This window comes from Stomoxys calcitrans, unplaced genomic scaffold (assembly GCF_963082655.1).
Source record: "Stomoxys calcitrans unplaced genomic scaffold, idStoCalc2.1 SCAFFOLD_198, whole genome shotgun sequence".
Taxonomy (NCBI): domain Eukaryota; kingdom Metazoa; phylum Arthropoda; class Insecta; order Diptera; family Muscidae; genus Stomoxys; species Stomoxys calcitrans.
The window spans coordinates 17588-33844 of record NW_026739342.1 but is presented as its reverse complement, the minus strand read 5'-3'; the positions used below and the strand labels follow the sequence as shown (position 1 = coordinate 33844).

Sequence of the window (16257 nt, the reverse complement as noted above, 5' to 3'; positions counted from 1 at the left end):
TATTTTTCTTTTATTTTTCTTTACACTGTTTGACAAAGAAGTTCATTGTTAACTAAAATGCCAATATACCATCCGCAAGTTTCTGTTGACGTCTAAAATTTCGTAGAAGACTTTCGCAGTCCCACAAATTGGTTGATTCGTAAAATTGTATGAGGACCAGCTCATAGGTAACAATGGTTCCAGCAACCTAAAGATGAAAATATAAGAAGAATAAAATATTAAATAGTACATAGACTCCTGAATGCTAAGTTCAATTTGATGTTTCATTAATAAATGCAGTACAGGTGAAAAAAAAAAGTTAAAAGTTTCAAAAGCTCGATGTTTATTTGCATTGGACCATCTCACTCTTTTTCCTTTTTTTGAAATTTTATGGCGTTTTATTTTTCAATTGCCTGTGTACGGAAAGAGAAAGACAGACTGGACCATAGAAATATGGCATGATGACAGGGCATATTGTTTTTCACCAAATTCTTAAAAACCCGACATGACAAGGAACTTCCTCCTCACAAAATGTATGCAAATTGATGTTGGGAATCTTTTGGCATTTTTTTTTTTTTTTTTTTTTTGTTAAATCAAGGACTTTCAAAGAGCAAACAGAAGAAATACATTTCATGATATGAGTTCTTCGTTTCAGTTTTTTTTTACAAATTCCATGATGATGAGCTGACAATGATGATGCGCACGATGTCGATGTGAAGGAATGTTCGAATGTAAGAGTGAAAAGCAATTGTCATAAAACTGTGTACTGGTAATGGTAATGGCAGAACTTACACTCAATACCAATTTACGTGTTAGAAAGAAGAATTTCATGCCACTCAGTGCCACCGAATCACTGCAAATTTCTTCCGCAAAACGTTTGACTTCCACACACCATGATTCCTTGGGGACACACCTGAGAATGCCCAGAGGCTTACGTGACTCATCGTGTATGGCAGAGGCATACAGGGACACAGCCAAAGTTCGTCCCAAAAGGAACAGCAGTGAGAAGTAGAAATAAACCATGCTGATAATCGTAGGCATTTTGCTGTAATGGAAATTTCATACCATTAATAAAAAGACCAAAGAATTTATGGTAAATATTAAATGGCAAAAAAAGTTATCCAATACTAACGTGGTGCTTGAAAACAAATCCAAAAAAAAAATTGGACAATTTTTTTAAAAAAGTGTTTGTTTTAGAGAAAATTAAAAAAACAAAAAAAAAACAATTGCAACCAGTAAAAGTGTGCCAAGTTCGGCCGGGCCGAATCTTATAAACCCTCCACCAAGGATCGCGTTTGTCGAGTTTTTTGTCTCTTTTTAGGCAAACAACGGAAAGGAAAGGATAAAAGAAAAGAATTTCTATGCTATTGGAGCTTTATCAAGTTATGGTTCGATTCGGACCATAATGGAATGAATGTTGGAGACCTACGTAGAAGTCATTGTGTAAAATTTCAGCCAATTCAAAAAAGGAATTCGCCCTTTGGGGGCTCAAAAAGTAAAATAGGGAGATTGTTTTATAGGGAAGCTGCAATAGGTTATAGACCGATTCAGACCATATTTGACACGTATGTTGAAGGCCATGGGGGAAGCCATTGTCCAAAATTTCACCCAAATCAGATAATAATTGCGCCCTATAGAGGCTCAAGAAGTCAAGATCCCAGATGGGTTTATATGGCAGCTATATCAGGCTATGAATCGATCTCACCAGTACTTAACACAGTTGTTGGAAATCATAACAAAACACCTCATGCAAAATTTCAGCTAAATCGGACTGGAATTGCGACCTCTAATGGCTCAAGAAGTCAAGACCCAAGATCGGCTTATATGGCAGCTATATCAGGTTATTGACCGATTTGAACCTAACTCTGCACAGTTGCTGGAAATCATTAAAAGAAGACCTAACGCAAAATTTCAACAAATCGAAGAAGAATTGCGTCCTCTAGTGGCTGAAGAAGTCACGATTCAAGAACGGATTATATGGCAGCTATATCAGGTTATGGACCGTTTAAAAGCATACTTGGCACAGCTATTGGAAGTCATGACGATACACGTCATGCAAAATTTCAGCCAAATCAGATAGGAATTGCGCCCTCTAGAAGCAAAAATGCTAATTTTGCCCGTGAACACTCCACTAAGGAAAAGGGGCTAACTTCTCACATATCAATGAGTGCAGTCCGATCCAAATTTAAGTTCAACGATAAGGGGCCTCCTTTTTATAGCCGAGTCCGAATGGCGTGCCGCAATGCGACACCTTTTTGGAGAGAAGTTTTACATGGCACAGTACCTCACAAATGTTGCCAGCATTAGGAGGGGAAAACCAACGCTGAAAAAATGTTTTTTTTGATGTTCTCGCCAGGTTTCGAACCCAGGCGTTAAGCGTCATAGGCGGACATGCTAACCTCTGCGCTTCGGTGGCCTGACGATCAAGGCTATAAATACTTTATGGGGTCTCAGATGCATATTTCGAGGTGTCACAAACAGAATTGAGGCCACCGTAGCGCAGAGGTTAGCATGTACGCCGTTCGGACTCGGCCATAAAAAGGAAGCCCCTTTTTTTCTGTCAGCCAACACGCAGGGGATGTCCCCTATGAATGAAGTGCATTGCGGTGGCGAGAGGAAATTAGGAATTGGAGGGGGGAAAAGGATGTAGTACTTATTGACATTTGCCTTAAATCTTTGGATGTCAAAGTGGGTGGGAAAAACATTAGCCGGTAGTCGATTCCACATACGAACGGTTCGGGCGAAATCAGAATTCTCCCTATAATGCATTGTGGGGTCCGCTGGCCATCAATTACAAACGGGTGTGAGTTCCTGGAATGTCTAGTATCCCTAACATACATCCTTTCATTAGGAATAAGAAGACGACGAAGACGAAGTACCGATAGAACACCGTTGATAGACAAAGACGGTGGTAATGGGTCAGCGAATCGTTTGTGGGACAACAAGCAGCACTGAGTCTTCCGTGCATTAAAATCTACTCGATTCATTCGACCCACTCAGAATTGGGCAGCAAATCCTGGCAGAGTGTATCGTCCATAACCCCCCTCTTGTGCTTAATCTCTCGAAGACTTGGCCTTGGTCGAATGAGTACGAATGACAGAGATTACTATCATCCGCAAATGAGTAGATTGGATTCGATGTCTGACCCAACAGATCGTTGATGAAAATTAGAAAAAGAGAAGGAGAAAAAACAGAGCCCTGGGGTACACCTGCGGTCAATTTGCGCTCATTGGATGAGCACCCATCTATAACGACTCGAATAGTGCAATCTCTGAGAAAGCTCAAAATAAATCGAACGAAGCCATTACCGACACAAAATGCGACAAATGGGCAAAATTTTTATTTAGTTTTTTGAATTTACAAACAGAAGGACGAAATTAGTATAAGCCCATCCTATGGTGGAGAGTATAAAAATACACCGATCTGAACCATATACGCCACGGATGTCGAAAAACGTAGCATAAGTCACTGTCTCAAATTTCAGCGACATCAGACAATAAATGCACGTTTTATGGGCCCAAAACCTTAAATCGAGAAATCGGTCTATATGGCAGCTATAGCCAAATCTGAACCGATCTGGGCCAAATTGACGAAGGATGTTGAAGGCCTAAGACAACTCACTTTCCCAAATTTCAACAAAATCAGATAAAAAATGTGGCTTTTATGGGCCCAAGACCCTAAATCGGAGGATCGGTCTATATGGCAGCTATAACCCAATCTGGGCCAAATTGAGGAAGGATGTTGAAGGGCCTAACACTACTCACTGTCCCCAATTTCAGCAAAATAGGATAATACATGTGGCTTTTATGGGCCTATGACCGGAAATCGGAGGATCGGTCTATATGGCAGCTATATTCAAATCTGGACCGATCTGGCCAAATTGACAAATGATGTCGAAAGGCCAAACACAACTCACTGTCCCAAACTTCAGCAAAATCGGATAATATATGCGCCTTTTATGGGCCCAAGACCCTAAATTGGAGGATCGGTCTATATGGCAGCTATAACCAAATCTTGACCGATCTGATCCAATTTAACGAAGGATGTTGAGAGCCTAACACAACTCACTGTCCCAAATATCATCAAATTCGGATAATAATTGTGGCTTTTATGGGCCGAATACACTACATCGGCGGATCGGTCTACATGGCAGCTATAACCAAATCTGGACCGATCTGGACCAAATTGAACACCGATGTCGAAGGGCCTAACACAACCCACTGTCCCCAATTTCAGCAAAATCGGATAATAAATATGGCTTTTATGGGGCTAAGACCCTAAATCGGAGGATCGGTCTATATGGCAGCTATATCCAAATCTAAACCGATCTGAGCCAAATTGACGAAGGATGTCGGAGGACCTAAGACAACTCACTGTCACAAATTTCATCAAAATCGGATAATAAATGTGGCTTTTATGGGCCTAAGACCCTAAATCGGAGGATCGGTCTATATGGCAGCTATATCCAAATCTGGACCGATCTGAGCCAAATTGACGAAAGATATTGAAGGGCTTAATGCAACCCACTGTCTCAAATTTCAGCGAAATCGGATAATAAATGTGGCTTTTATGGGCCTAAGACCCTAAATCGGAGTATCGGTCTATATGGCAGCTATATCCAAATCTGGACCAATCTGAGCCAAATTGAAGAAAAATGTCAAAGGGCCTTACACAACTCACTGTTCCAAATTTCAGCAAAATCGAATAGTTAGTGTGGCTTTTATAGGCCTAAGACCCTAAATCGGAGGATCGATCTATATGGTAGCTATATCCTAATTTGAACCGATCTGGACCAAATTGAAGACAGATGTCGAAGGGCCAAACACAACTCACTGTCCTAAATTTCATCAAAATCGCATGATAAATGTGTCTTTTGTGAACCTAAGACCCTAAATCGGCGGATCGGTCTATATGGGGGCTATATCAAGATATAGTCCGATATAGCCCATCTTCGAACTTGACCTGCTTATGAACAAAAAAGGTATCTGTGCAAAGTTTCAGCTGAATATCTCTATTTTTAAAGAGTGTAGCGTGATTTCAACAGACAGACGGACGGACATGGCTAGATCGTCTTAGATTTTTACGCTGATCGAGAATATCTATACTTTATAGGGTCGGAAATGGATTTTCGATGTGTTGCCAAGGAAGTGACTAAATGAATATGCCCCCATCCTTCGATGGTGGGCATAAAAATTTTGAGACCATATCCAAACGAATTGTTTTTCTCTCTGCTAACCAAATATGGTAAGCCGTCTTTTATGACTCAGCAAAAACAAACAGGAAATGGCTAAGTACGTTTATATAAAAAATAAAATAAAATGCTGGCCATTTCCGTTTCCTTTTACTCTACTCCATTTCCTCTCCCTCTCTCTCTCTTTCCCCCACTCCCCTACTCACTTTAAACTTTTCAGCAACTGCACGCAGATGAAATATAAATTATTCGAAAAGGACACCATGGTTATCAATGAAATGGCATTGTCCACCTTTTCGCACAGCATACACACACTTCGATACTGAATCCTTCTCTCGGCCCAAAACGATGGTGACATTTGCTGTTCAATGAGAAAACACAAAAAAACGAGCCACTTGTTATTCTTTGGAAATTCTCTTTGATGCAGTTGCGGCATCCTCACTTTATTACCTTATTTTTAAATTTGACCAAGTCCGCATTGAGCTGTTGGAACAATGAGGTCAACCCAATGCTCATTATCATGACAAACATGTCCATGTAATTCCATATAAACGTGGACATGACATTCAACGTCTTGCCATACCAGCCCAGCCAATAGGAGTAGGGAAAAATGTAGAACAGGTGATCACTGGCAATGAGCAGAAAATTCTTGATTGGATCCTTGGTGGTGGCACAACGGTTGGCATATCTGATGGCCTGTGTTATGCTCAGCAAATGTTCCGCTAAAGTGAGAGAAAAAAAAACAAAAATTGGCAATAGGTTTGAATTTTTGTTAAATCGAAATATAATTGGACAAATGCGATTAACCGAAGTGTTTTCGGGAAATCAATCATTAGGGCAAAAATTTGTTGCATTGCCAGGGAATGATAAGAATTTTATGTTACCAGTCATATAATAAAATTTAAATGTGTCACCAGCGTCGCTAGTAAATTTTTTTGGTGACACAAATGCCTGAGTTTGACCTATTTTCTTAAATTTATAGGCTTTTTATGATCCCAACTTTTCAAATAGCAATCATTTGAGGAATTCAAAGGAAAACCCTTATTTTTCCCGAAAACAACAAAATGATGTCAATGTCTTCCAAATGACTGTGCTCAACATTTGTTTATCATCTAAAAATTTCAAATACTGTCAGCATTTCAACTCACCCAACGATAGCATCATTCCCACCAAAAACACCATCTTTATGCGGTCTGCCTGCCGCCGCTTGTCCTTTTGCGTGGCGTAAGGAGGCAAACTGCTCTCTATGTTGTGCCATTCCAACATAAGTTCCGGCCATTTGCTGGCCAAATTCAGGGCACTCACACACACAATGATGATAGGCAAACGAAATGCCAAAGGCTCTAACATTCGCCATGGTTTTGTGGATCAAATGAAATGGAAAAAGACGATTAGACTTTATTGCAATTGATTTAAAAGTGATTTTATTTTTTCGTTGTTATTTTTTCGCCTCTAGGATTGGTTTTAACGCTTATTTTGAACTGCACCATTCGTTTTTCTTTAACCACTTACCAATATTGTTAAAAGTTATGGGTCCATGGAGAATTTTGTAGACACTGATGATGCAATCGATAATCATGGCCAGAATAAAAATCAAACTGTAGACGGTGCGAAAACTCCACCAGGAGAAGGACAAATAGCGAGGATGGGCATGGTTACCCCACGCACCGGCATCATGGTAAAACATTCAGCTACCAGTAAGACTGTTAAAGGGAAAAGAAAGAGAAGAGCGTAAAGTTTCTAGGCGAAAAAAAAAACAAGTGAAAAGGTTGCTATATCCAAATCTGCACCGATCTGGGCCAAATTGAAGAAAGCTGTGGAAGAGCCTAACGCAAGTTACTGCCCCAAAATTTCGGCGAAATCGGACAATAAATACGCCTTTTAGGGGCCCAAGACCTTATATCGAGAGATCGGTCTATATGGCAGCTATATTCAAATCTGGACGGATCTGTGCCATATTGCAGAAGTATGTCAAGGGGCTTAACTTAAATCACTGTCCCAAATTTCGGCGAAATCGGTCAATATATGCACCTTTTAGAGGCCCAAGACCTCTAATCGAGAGATCGGTCTATATGGCAGCTATATCCAAATCTAGACCGATCTGAGCCAAATTGAAGAAGAAGATTGAAGGGTCAAACACAACTCACTGTCCCAAATATCGGCGAAATCGGTTAATAAATGCGCATTTTATGGGCCCAAACCCTTAATCGAGAGATCGCTCTATATGGCAGCTATATCCAAATTTGGACCGATCTGAGCCAAATTGACGAAAAATGTTGAAAGGCCTAACACAACTTACTGTCCCAAATTTCGGCGAAATCGGACAATAAATGCGCGTTTTATGGGCGCAAGACCTTAAATCGAGAGATCGGTCTATATGGCAGCTATAACCAATTCCAGACCGATCTGAGCCAAATTAAAGAAGAATGTTGAAGGGCCAAACACAACTAACTGTGCCAAATTTCTGCGAAATCGAACAATAAATGCGCCTTTTATGGGCCCAAAACCTTAAATCGAGAGATCGGTCTATATGGCAGCTATATCCAAATCTGGACCGATCTGAGCCAAATTGAGGAAGAATGTTGAAGGGCCTAACACAACTCACTGCCGCAAATTTCGGCGAAATCGGACAATAAATGCACCTTTTATAGGCCCAAGACCTTAAATCGAGAGATCGGTCTATATGGCAGCTATATCCAAATCTGAACCGATCTGAGCCAAATTAAAGAGGGCTGTCGAAGGGCCAAACACAACTAACTGTGCCAAATTTCGGCGACATCGGACAATAAATGCGCCTTTTATGGGCCCAAGACCTTAAATCGAGAGATCGGTCTATATGGCAGGTATATCCAAATCTGAAACGATCAAATTGAAGAAGAATGTTGAAGGGCCCAACACAACTAATTGTCCCAAATTTCGTCAAAATCGAACAATAAATGCGCCTGTTATAGGCCCAAAGCCTTAAATCGAGAGATAAAGGGTCTGATGCCCATAAAAGCATTATTTTTTATCCAATTTCACTGAAATTTGAAACAGTGAGTAGTTTTAGGCCACCCGCCATCCGACCCAAATATGGTAAAAATAGGACTATATTTAGATATAGCTGTCATATAGACCGATATGCCGGTTAAAGGTCTGAAGCTCATAAAAGCTTTATTTATTACCCGATTTTGTTGAAAATTGAAATACTAAATTCAACAGTGGCTTATATTTATAAGACCACTCAATGTCCGTGCCGAATTTGGGTGCATAAGTTATCCAATTTTCATCGGTTTGTGACGAAAGGTTGTTTACATATACACCCGAGGTGGTGGGTATCCAAAGTTCGGCCCGACCGAACTTATTGTCTCATAGATTCAATCATACATACATACTTTTTCCTATAGCTTCATGAAAATGACCTTCGTATAAGAAACTACTTCTTGTGCCTCGCTTTAAGAACTCTGCAATAGGACAAAAAAAACAACAACAACAATAACATAAGAGTTTCCATTATCATAATTTCCTTATTTAATAAGTCGAGACAACAGCTTACTTGGTGGTTTCTCCATTAAGTGTTCTTGATTGGCCATATCTGTCCGTGTGGTGTTGTAAGAATTCAAATGATCTGTTTCTGTGATTATTTGTAAATGCAAACCACTGGTGGGGCGTCCAGGGGGGTGCGACAGCTTGGTTGCATTATCCAAATGTGGAGAGCTGAATAAATTTTGTGGTTACGGTTAGGCATGTGAAAGGTTAACCGCAAATTACATATGTGAAAAATAAATATCAATAAGAAATTAAAAGAAATTCAATGCTTAATGAAGTTTTCGAAAGAAATCCAATGAACTACGAATGATGACAAGGGGAATATTTCGATCCATTGTCTTACCCTTTGTCTATGAATTTAGCCACATGCCTTTGATTGCCCAGTGGTTTTGTAGCATTTTTTCTATATCTGGTTAATTTATTCAATAATTTCATTGTTGTTGTTGTTGTTGTTGAAGAGGAAAAAACAAACTCCAACACTTCTACTTGACTGCAACCGCTTGACCACAAGTGTCACTCTGGTGTGATAAAAGACGATTGTGGTTTTGACATGTGTCTCTTTTTTTGTTGTGCGCCATAATTACTTTGAAAAAACCCTTTAGGCGATATGTTTACATTTTTATTTGTTTACCGTTTATTATTAATCACTGTAATTAATATTTATGCCATTTCTGACTATTTACTCACAGCACTCTGTTGTGCCAGCAAATGATATTTGACATGAACACAAACAAACTTCACTTCCGCACTGTTCTGCTTGTGAGGGCTCAAATTGCCGTGGGGCAATATCACTTCAAACGAGCGTTTCCTTTGAAACACCAATGTTGCTGTTAACATGCAATGCAAAAGTAATTTCCCTTCATTTTTTTTTTTTTTTTTGTTTTGCAAATTCACAATTCAACAAAACATTATGGTTAAGTGGAGGAGTAAAAACATGGTGATTAACAAGTAATGGGCAAACAAGTGTTAAATTCCACACGGCCCAAATACACCCAGAGAAATTAGTCTGCTGATACAACACTGTCCAATGAGGCATTTGCTATATATTGATTAAACTAAGTAAAAAGGCGTTAAGTTTGGATACCCAACATCTCGGGTATATGTGAAAACCCCCTTTCGGCACAATCCCGTGAAAAAATTGTTCAATTGTATATAGAAAAATATTAACTTTTTAGTAGCTATATCTAAAACTAAACCGATCTGAGCCAAATACGAAACGGATGTCGAGAAGCCTAACATAAGTCACTGTGACAAATTTCAGTGAAATCAGATTACTAATGAGCCTTTTATTGGGCCAAGAATTTAAATCGATATATCGGTCTATATGGCAGCTATATCCAAATCTGGACCAATCAAGGCCAAATTGAAGAAGGGTGTCGAAAGGCGTAACACAACTCATTGTCCCGCATTTCAGCAAAATCGGACAATAAATGTGCCTTTAATGGGCGCAATGGCTGCTATATCCAAATCTGGACCAATCTAGGCCAAATTGAAAAAGGATGTCGAGGGGCCTAACACAACTCATTTTCCCGAATTTCGACGAAATCGGACAATAAATGCGCCTTTTATAGGCCCAAGACCTTAAATCGAGAGATCGGTCCATATGGCAGCTATATTCAAATCTGAACTGATCTAGACCAAATTGTAAAAAGATGTCAAAGGGCCTGACACAATTCACTGTCCCAAATTTCGGCGAAATCGCACAATAAATGCACCTTTTAGAGGCCCAATACCTTAAATCGAGAGATCGGTCTATATGGCAGCTATATCCAAATCTAGACCGATCTGTGCCATATTGCTGAAAGATGTCGAGGGGTCTAACACAACCCACTGTCCCAAATTTCGGCGAAATCGAACAATGAATGCGCCTTTTATGGCCCAAATACCTTAAATCGAGAGATTGGTCTATATGGCAGCTATATCCAAATCTGGACCGATCTGGGACATATTACAGAAGTAAGAGCTAAACCTAACTCACTGTCCCAAATATCGGCGACATCGGACAATAAAAGCGCCTTTTATAGGCCCAAAGCCTTAAATCGAGTGATCGGTCTATATGGCAGCTATATTCAAATCTGGACCGATCTAGACCAAATTGTAAAAAGATGTCAAAGGGCCCGACAAAACTCACTGTCCCAAATTTCGGCGAAATCGCACAATAAATGCACTTTTTATAGGCCCAATACCTTAAATCGAGAGATCGGTCTATATGGCAGCTATAACCAAATCTGTACCGATCTGGCCCAAATTGGAGGAAGGGCCTCAAATTGTCGAAGGGACTCACACAACTCATTATCCCAAATTTCAGCAAAATCGGATAATAAATGTGGCTTTTATAGGCCACAGGCTTTAAATCGAGAGATCGGTCCATATGGCAGCTATATCCAAATCTGGACCGATCTAAACCAAATTGTAAAAAGATGTCAAAGGGCCCGACACAACGCACTGTCCCAAATTTCAGCAAAATCGGACGATAAATGCGCCTTTTATGGGCCCAAAGCCTTAAATCGAGAGATCGGTCTATATGGCAGCTATAACCAAATCTGTACCGATCTGGCCCAAATTGAAGGAAGGGGCTCAAATTGTCGAAGGGCCTCACACAACTCATTATCCCAAATTTCAGCAAAATCGGATAATAAATGTGGCTTTTATCAGCCTAAGACCCAAAATCGGTAAATCGGTAGTGCGATATAGCCCATCTTCGAACTTAACCTGCTTATGGACAAAAGAAGAATCTGTGCAAAGTTTCAGCTCAATATCTCTATTTTGAAAGACTGTAGCGTGATTTCAACAGACAAACGGACGGACACGGCTATATGGTCTTAGATTTATATATATATATATATATATATATATATATATATATATATATATATATATATATATATATATATATATATATATATATATATATATATATATATATATATATATATATATATATATATATATATATATATATATATATATATATTATAGGGTCGGAAATGGTTGCAAACGGAATGACAAAGTGAATGGTATTTAGGATAAGAAAACGTATCTGATATCCAATTGTCGGACCAAGTGATAGGGGGACCACACCAAGCCCCAAAACACCCCTAAATCGGACATATTTACCCACCAAGGCAATATGGGACTTAAATGAAAGGTATTTGAGAGTAGAATACGAATCTGATATCAAAATGTGAGACCACGTTTCTGGGGGTCCACCCCTTTCCCAAAACACCCCCCAAGCAGGACTTATTTGCTGACCATGGAAATATGGGGCTCAAATAAAAGGTATTTGAGTGTAGAATACGAATCTGATATCCAAATATGGGACCAAGTGGCACCTATCCCCAAAAACATCCCCCAAAGGGGACAAATTTACGACCATAGCAATATGGGGCTCAAATTAGAGGTCTTTGGGAGTAAAGCACGAATCTGATATCAATATTCGGGAAATATGTCTATGGGGCCACGCCACCCCCACAACACCACCCAAATAGGAAGTATATGCTAACTATTGCAATATGAGGCTCAAATAAGAGGGTTTTAAAGTAGAACACGAAACCGATATATATTTTCAAGGCCAACTCACTGAGTGGCCGCCCACCCCCAAAACACCCCCCATGCCGGTCATGTTTGCCGACTATGGAAATATGGGGCTCAAATTAAAGGTATTTTGGAGTAGACCACGTATCTGATATCAACATTATGGATCAACTATCTAGGGGACAACGAAATTGGACGTATTTGCTCCCCAAGACAATTTGGGTCTTAAAGAGAGTGGAACTAAATAATCATAGTTTTTAGGGCCAATACCCCAAACCGGACATATTTGCTGACTTTTCCAATAAGGAGTTTAAATGAGATTAGAAAACGAATTTGATATCCAATTTTGAGGCCAATGGCAATATGGGGTTCAAATAAATCATCTATAGATATATGAGAATAGAGCACGTTGCAGATATATTTTCCGGGCTTGGGGATTGGAAAAAAAACCACCCCTAAATCGGGCTTATTTACCGACCATGTCAATGTGGAGCTTAGATGAAAGGTATTGGGGGGTAGAGCAAGAATTGATACCCACTTTCGGGACCAATTTTCTGGGCGTCTATCCCTTTCCCAAAATACCCCAGAAACAGCAATTTTTTACTGACCATCGCCATATGGGACTCAAATAAAGGTATTTGGGAGTAGAATACGAATTTGAAATCCAAATGTAAATAGGGCACAGCGTAGCGGGCCCGGGTAAGCTATTTTGATATAAGCAAACAAAGTTTGCTGATATCAACAGACTATTTTCTCTGGGTGTATAGAATTATTTGGGGTTAAAATATACCATTTATGAACTCATAATGTTTTATTGGTTAAGCGGTCCTTGTGGGATCTGCATTAAAATGCAGTCCGTCTGAGCTATGGAAATTTCTTCTAGAAATGAACTCCTCAAAGGATTTTGTTGTACAAACTTAGTTCCTTTTCCCCTTACTTGCAATTGCATACCCTTGTGTCACAACAAACACACGATCTGAATGTCATGCATCAATTTAACATGGGTATTGTTCAATAGGAACTTCTCTTGCACATCGGATTACATTTTCCAGGAACACAATGCAAACGTGTTCAACAACGGACTCAAAGAATGATTTACCGCAATCCTTTACATTGAGCAAAACAATTTCCACATATTACCAGCACAAAGATGTGATATTAAAATACTTTTCAATGGTATTCCTTTCTTCTCTCGTACAACATGCTACTCAATGGTGAGGCATGTGCTCGTATCCATCTGCATGGATACGAGCACATGCCTTGTACTATTCCGTAAAGTGGGAAAATACATAATTTTAATGAGATTTTTTTTTTTTAACATTAAGGAATATTAGAACCTGTAGTGGTGTGATGTGCACGAGGCAGTTGCAAAGTTGTACAACTTTGCTCTAATTTAATATAATCTAAAACAAAAGATTTTCAATGCTATTAAAAACTCAGCCAGATAAACCTCCCAACGAAGCGAGGCAGCTACACACGCAATGGTGAGGAAAATCTACAAGGGCAAGATTCATACTGCCTCAATTCAGAAGCCATAGACGACCCGGACTAAACCTATCAACTACCAATTATTCTATGCTTAATCGGAAACACGGCCGAGAACTTTCGTTATTTGTCATACAAATTTGAATTATATCTTTCCCCTGAAATTTGTCAACTTCGAATGGCTTCGAACTTCGTCAACTTCGAAATCTGGGGATATACATATATGACAGCTACATCTGAATCTGTGCCGGTTTCTTTGAAATGCACCAGTAGTATCGAGAGTCATAAGAAAATCCTTCCTGCAAAATTTCCACAGAATCGGTTAAAAAATGAGCACTTTTTGCAATATTTCTCAAAATGGGATGAACATATTTATGGGAGCTATAACTAAATCTGAACCGATTTCAAGCAAACTTCTCAGAAACTGTGGTAGTCGTCGAGCAAAGCGTTTTGCAAAATGTTGGCAATCTGGGCCAATCAATGCGCTTGCAGTGGCTCTAGGAGTGAAAATCGGCCGATATATATATGAGAGCTATATCTAAATCTGGACCGATTTCCATGAAAATCATCAGCAATGTTGAGAGTCAAGAGAAAATCCCTCCTGCCGAATTTCGAGAAAATCGGTAAACAAATGACAATTTAATTGCAATATTACTGGAAATCGGACGAACATATATATGGGAGCTATATCTAAATCTGAACGGATTTTGACCAAACTCTATGCATAATGTGGTAGTCATCGACAAAAGCGTTTTGCAAAATTTTGGCAAGATTGATCAATAAATGTGCTTGCAGTGGCTCTAGTAGTGAAAATCGGCCGATATATATATATGAGAGCTATATCTTAATCTGAACCGATTGCTATGAAATTCACCAATAATATTGAGAGTCGTAAGAAAATCCTTCCTGCCGAATTTGAAGAGAATCGGTTAACAAATGACAATTTTATTGCATTATTACTGCGTATAGGGAGCTGGGAGCTATATTCAAATCTGAACCGATTTTTATACCCTCCACCATAGGATGGGGGTATACTAATTTCATTTCGAAAGCACGCTAACTTTCGAAGGAGTAAAGCTAGCCGCTTGAAATATTCCACAAATACTTCCTATTAGTGAAGGCCGGTTGGGATGGTAAATGGGTCATATCTGTCAATGTTTTGATATAGCTGCCATATAAACCAATTTTGGGTCTTGACTTCTTGAGCCTCTAGAGTGCCCAATTCCGGTCCTATTTAACTGAAATTTTGCAGGACGTGTTTTGTCATGATATCCAACAACTGTGCCAAGGATGGTTTAAATCGGTCAATAACTTGATATAGCTGCTATATAAACCGATCTGGGGTCTTGACTTCTTGAGCCTCTAGAATCCGCAATTCTTATCCGATTGGAATGAAATTTTGCAGGACGTGTTTTGTTATGATATCCAACAACTATGCCAAGTGTGGTTTAAAACGGTCAATAACAGTCTTTAAAAATAAAGATATTGAGCTGAAACTTTGCACATATTCTTTTTTTGTCCATAAGCAGGTTAAGTTCGAAGACGGTCTAAATCGGACTATATCTCGATATAGCCCCCATATAGACCGATCTCTCGATTTAAGGCTTTTGGGGCCATAAAAGGCTCATTTATTGTCCGATGTCGCCGAAATTTGGGACCATGAGTTGTGTTAGGCCCTTCGACACCCCTCTTCAATATGGCCCAGATCGGTTCAGATTTGGATATAGCTGCCATATAGACCGATCTCTCGATTTAAAGTTTTGGGCCCATAAAAGGCGCATTTATTGTCTGATTTCGCCAAGATTTGGGACAGTGAGTTGTGTTAAGCCCTTCGACTTTCTTCTTCAATTTGGTCTAGATCGGTCCAGATTTGAATATAGCTGCCATATAGACCGATCTCTCGATTTAAGGTTTTGAGGCCATAAAAGGCTTATTTATTGTCCGATGTCGCCGAAATTTGGGACCATAAGTTGTGTTAGTCCCTTCGACTTTCTTCTTCAATTTGGTCTAGATCGGTCCAGATTTGAATATAGCTGCCATATAGACCGATCTCTCGATTTAAGGTTTTGAGGCCATAAAAGGCGCATTTATTGTCCCATTTCGGCGAAATTTGGGACAGTGAGTTGTGTCATACCCTTCGTCATTCTTCTACAATTTGGTCTAGATCGGTTCAGATTTCATTATAGCTGCCATATGGACCAATCTCTCCTTTTAAGGTTTTGGGGCCAAAAAAAGCGCATTTATTGTCTAATTTCTTCAAAATTTGGGACAGTGAGTTGTGTTAGGCTCTTCGACATTTTTCTGCAACTTGACCCAAAATGGTCCAAATTTGGATGAAGCTGCCATATAGACCGATATCTTGATTTAAAGTCTTGGCCCCATAAAAGGCGCATTTATAATCGGATTTCACTGAAATTTGACCCAGTGATATATGCCAGGTTTTTCGATATCCGTGTCGGATATGGTCCAGATCGTTTTATTTTTAGATATAGCTACTAAAAAGACCAATAATTTTGTAATACACAATTGATCAATGACTT

General features: G+C 39.4%; 1 protein-coding gene across 1 annotated transcript; it reads right to left on the bottom strand.

The window, feature by feature from the left end:
• Window positions 1-52: 52 nt before the first annotated feature.
• Window positions 53-9133, bottom strand: LOC131998453 (gustatory receptor for sugar taste 64f-like). The gene is given in 10 exon segments (XM_059370733.1): window positions 53-187; window positions 772-1024; window positions 5377-5531; window positions 5621-5892; window positions 6319-6513; window positions 6683-6823; window positions 6826-6873; window positions 8545-8613; window positions 8706-8866; window positions 9042-9133. Coding segments are annotated over 10 exon segments (1521 nt in total).
• Window positions 9134-16257: the final 7124 nt, after the last annotated feature.